Source organism: Octopus sinensis, linkage group LG1 (assembly GCF_006345805.1).
Source record: "Octopus sinensis linkage group LG1, ASM634580v1, whole genome shotgun sequence".
Classification (NCBI taxonomy): Eukaryota; Metazoa; Mollusca; class Cephalopoda; order Octopoda; family Octopodidae; genus Octopus; species Octopus sinensis.
Window position 1 is genome coordinate 69,720,597 of NC_042997.1, and position 2,500 is coordinate 69,723,096.

At 35.8% G+C, this 2,500-nt stretch overlaps 1 protein-coding gene across 1 annotated transcript in view; it reads left to right on the top strand.

Moving 5' to 3' along the window:
- The window catches only part of LOC115214327 (LIM/homeobox protein Lhx9-like), a 31,535-nt gene that overhangs the window by 5,078 nt on the left and 23,957 nt on the right, over positions 1-2,500 (top strand). The window contains exon 2 of the mRNA XM_029783511.2: positions 1,525-1,862. Coding sequence (XP_029639371.1) covers positions 1,525-1,862 — 338 coding nt within the window. The remainder of the gene's footprint in view (positions 1-1,524; positions 1,863-2,500) is intronic.

Below are 2,500 nucleotides of genomic sequence, written 5' to 3' on the forward strand. Positions count from 1 at the left end.
CTGAATACCGTTAAGGTAAACGATTCACGGATAACAATCGCCGTCAAATTAAACGCTAAATAATGATAGCTTTTTTAAAAATGCGACATATTGTAAACAAAGTTTGGAAGCATCGAATCTTTGTGCTGTTTTCGCGGCTGTACTGCATTCGAAATATATTTTCTTGTCTATATGAAACACATTCGACGCTTCCAAAGTTTGTTTACAATATGTTGTCGCATTTACCATTAATACACACACACACACACACACACACACACACACACACAAACACACACACACACATACACACACACACATGTACATACATACAATGTGCGCACAGCGCAAGTATAAGATTAACGTAATAGACTGTAATTTTTTAGCTCATATTTGAACAAATTAAATAAATATTCATTCATGTAAAAGCATAATATTACAAGAAATCTAATACACTGACCTTATTATCATATCAAAAGCAAATATAAGTGCTGCTCAACGTTCTCAACTAAGAAATACAATATACTGATTAACAGTTTTAATTGTCTAATTCGTCTGCAGATTTAGAATTTATACATAAATACATACATACATACACACACACACACACACACACACACACACACACACACACACACACACACACACACACATATATATATATATATATATATTATATATATATATATATGTGTGTGTGTGTGTGTGTGCATGTATCTGAATATATATGTATATCTGCAGGAGAGGCTCAAGGAGAATACAATTTGAAAGATTTTGTAGAAATACTTCTTCGTGATATGATGTGTAGAACTTCATCGTACCAAGAAGCATAGATTGCTGTACTGAATACCAAAAGAGTTGTAACGGCAACTGAAACATTCTAGGGTAGCCTACTGAGAAGACCCTGGGATCGGTAGTATCATTGGACGTTTATGAAAGTTATGCAATATTGAAATCTTGCCTCACCGATAAACCTTAACATGCACACGCGCTCACACACAAGGATTGAAATCACAAAATATTTAGATTAGAACAAAACTAGCTGTTTAGTTTCCAGTGCAACAATAGCCGGTACTCTATATATTTTTGTTGTCATTTTTTCATCGTACTACATAAGAAAGGAAAAGCCACAACGTATAACGCTGATGAAAAGGAGTGTTATTTTCAGTGTAAGAAAATAATTGACTCTATCCACTCCCGATGCTCAGTGGTAGACGTCTGAGCGGATAAGCCAATGAATTTCCCATAAGGCACAGTCACATGATTGTCTTACTGCAGGGTCTTGACTTATATTATGTGGTTCCTTTGTACAATACAGTTAGCTACAGATATCTATTACTATATGCTTATCGCAGTTATTTTAAAACCAGTTTAGTAGAGAAAGCGACTGTAGCCGGAGGGAAAGCAAAGTTAAACTCTAAGATATTTGTAATGTAAAGCCAGGTCGAACTAGACATTTAGCTGGAGTTTTCTAGTTTCTTTCAGTTTAACACTTTATATTACATTCTCCATTAAAATATCATTTTCTGCTTTTTTCCCCCACAGGTTATTTAACACTCAACGATGTGCAAGATGCGGGATGGGTATTCAGTCAACAGACTTGGTGATGCGAGCCAAAAACCACATCTATCATGTATCGTGTTTTACTTGTTTCACCTGCAACAAAGCGTTGCAGGCGGGGGACACATTTGGACTTCGAGAACATTTTGTATACTGCCAGGTCCATTACGAGGATTCCTATCAGTCGGAGTACATTTCTTTGTCTCCAGACATGAACGCAAATCAAGCCCCTTACTATAATGGGGTAGGGACCTTACAAAAAGGAAGGCCTCGGAAACGACGCAGCCCCAACTTGAATTCCGAAGAGTTTGCACAAAATATGGGTAAGTGATACTGCTTGTTTTCCAAAATGTCTTTCTGATTAACTATATTTATTGACCGTTTGACGATACGTTTATGTGCATTTATAGTTCCTTAAGGTTGTGTGTGATTCAGGAACGGTTACTTCTTTCGAATTTTTGTGAGGAGAATTTGGAGTTGGATGATTTTATCCTGATATCATACGAGTTTCTAGCCTCTCCTGCTTTTCACAAGTATCTAGGTTTCATTCTATCTATCTATCTATCTATCTATCTATCTATCTATCTATCTATCTATCTATCTATCTATCTATCTATCTATCTATCTATCTATCTATCTGTCTGTCTGTCTGTCTGTCTGTCTGTCTGTCTGTCTGTTTATCTGTCTGTCTATCTATTTATCTACACACATATGTGTGTATATGTATTTATACATATATAAGCAATATTAAGCAAAAGCAAACTCAGTAGAAAGAGTACTATTTTTTCATTGGTTCGTATGTTTATGTGGTTTTATCTATTTGTTGCTGGTTGGTTTAATGTAGTGCACATGTCTACATGTATGTTCCCCTGGCACATATGTGTACGTGTGTGTCTCTGTACCAGTTGAGATGGGATTATATATTTTGGTAATGTTTATTTGCTGTTTGAAACGGGTGTTT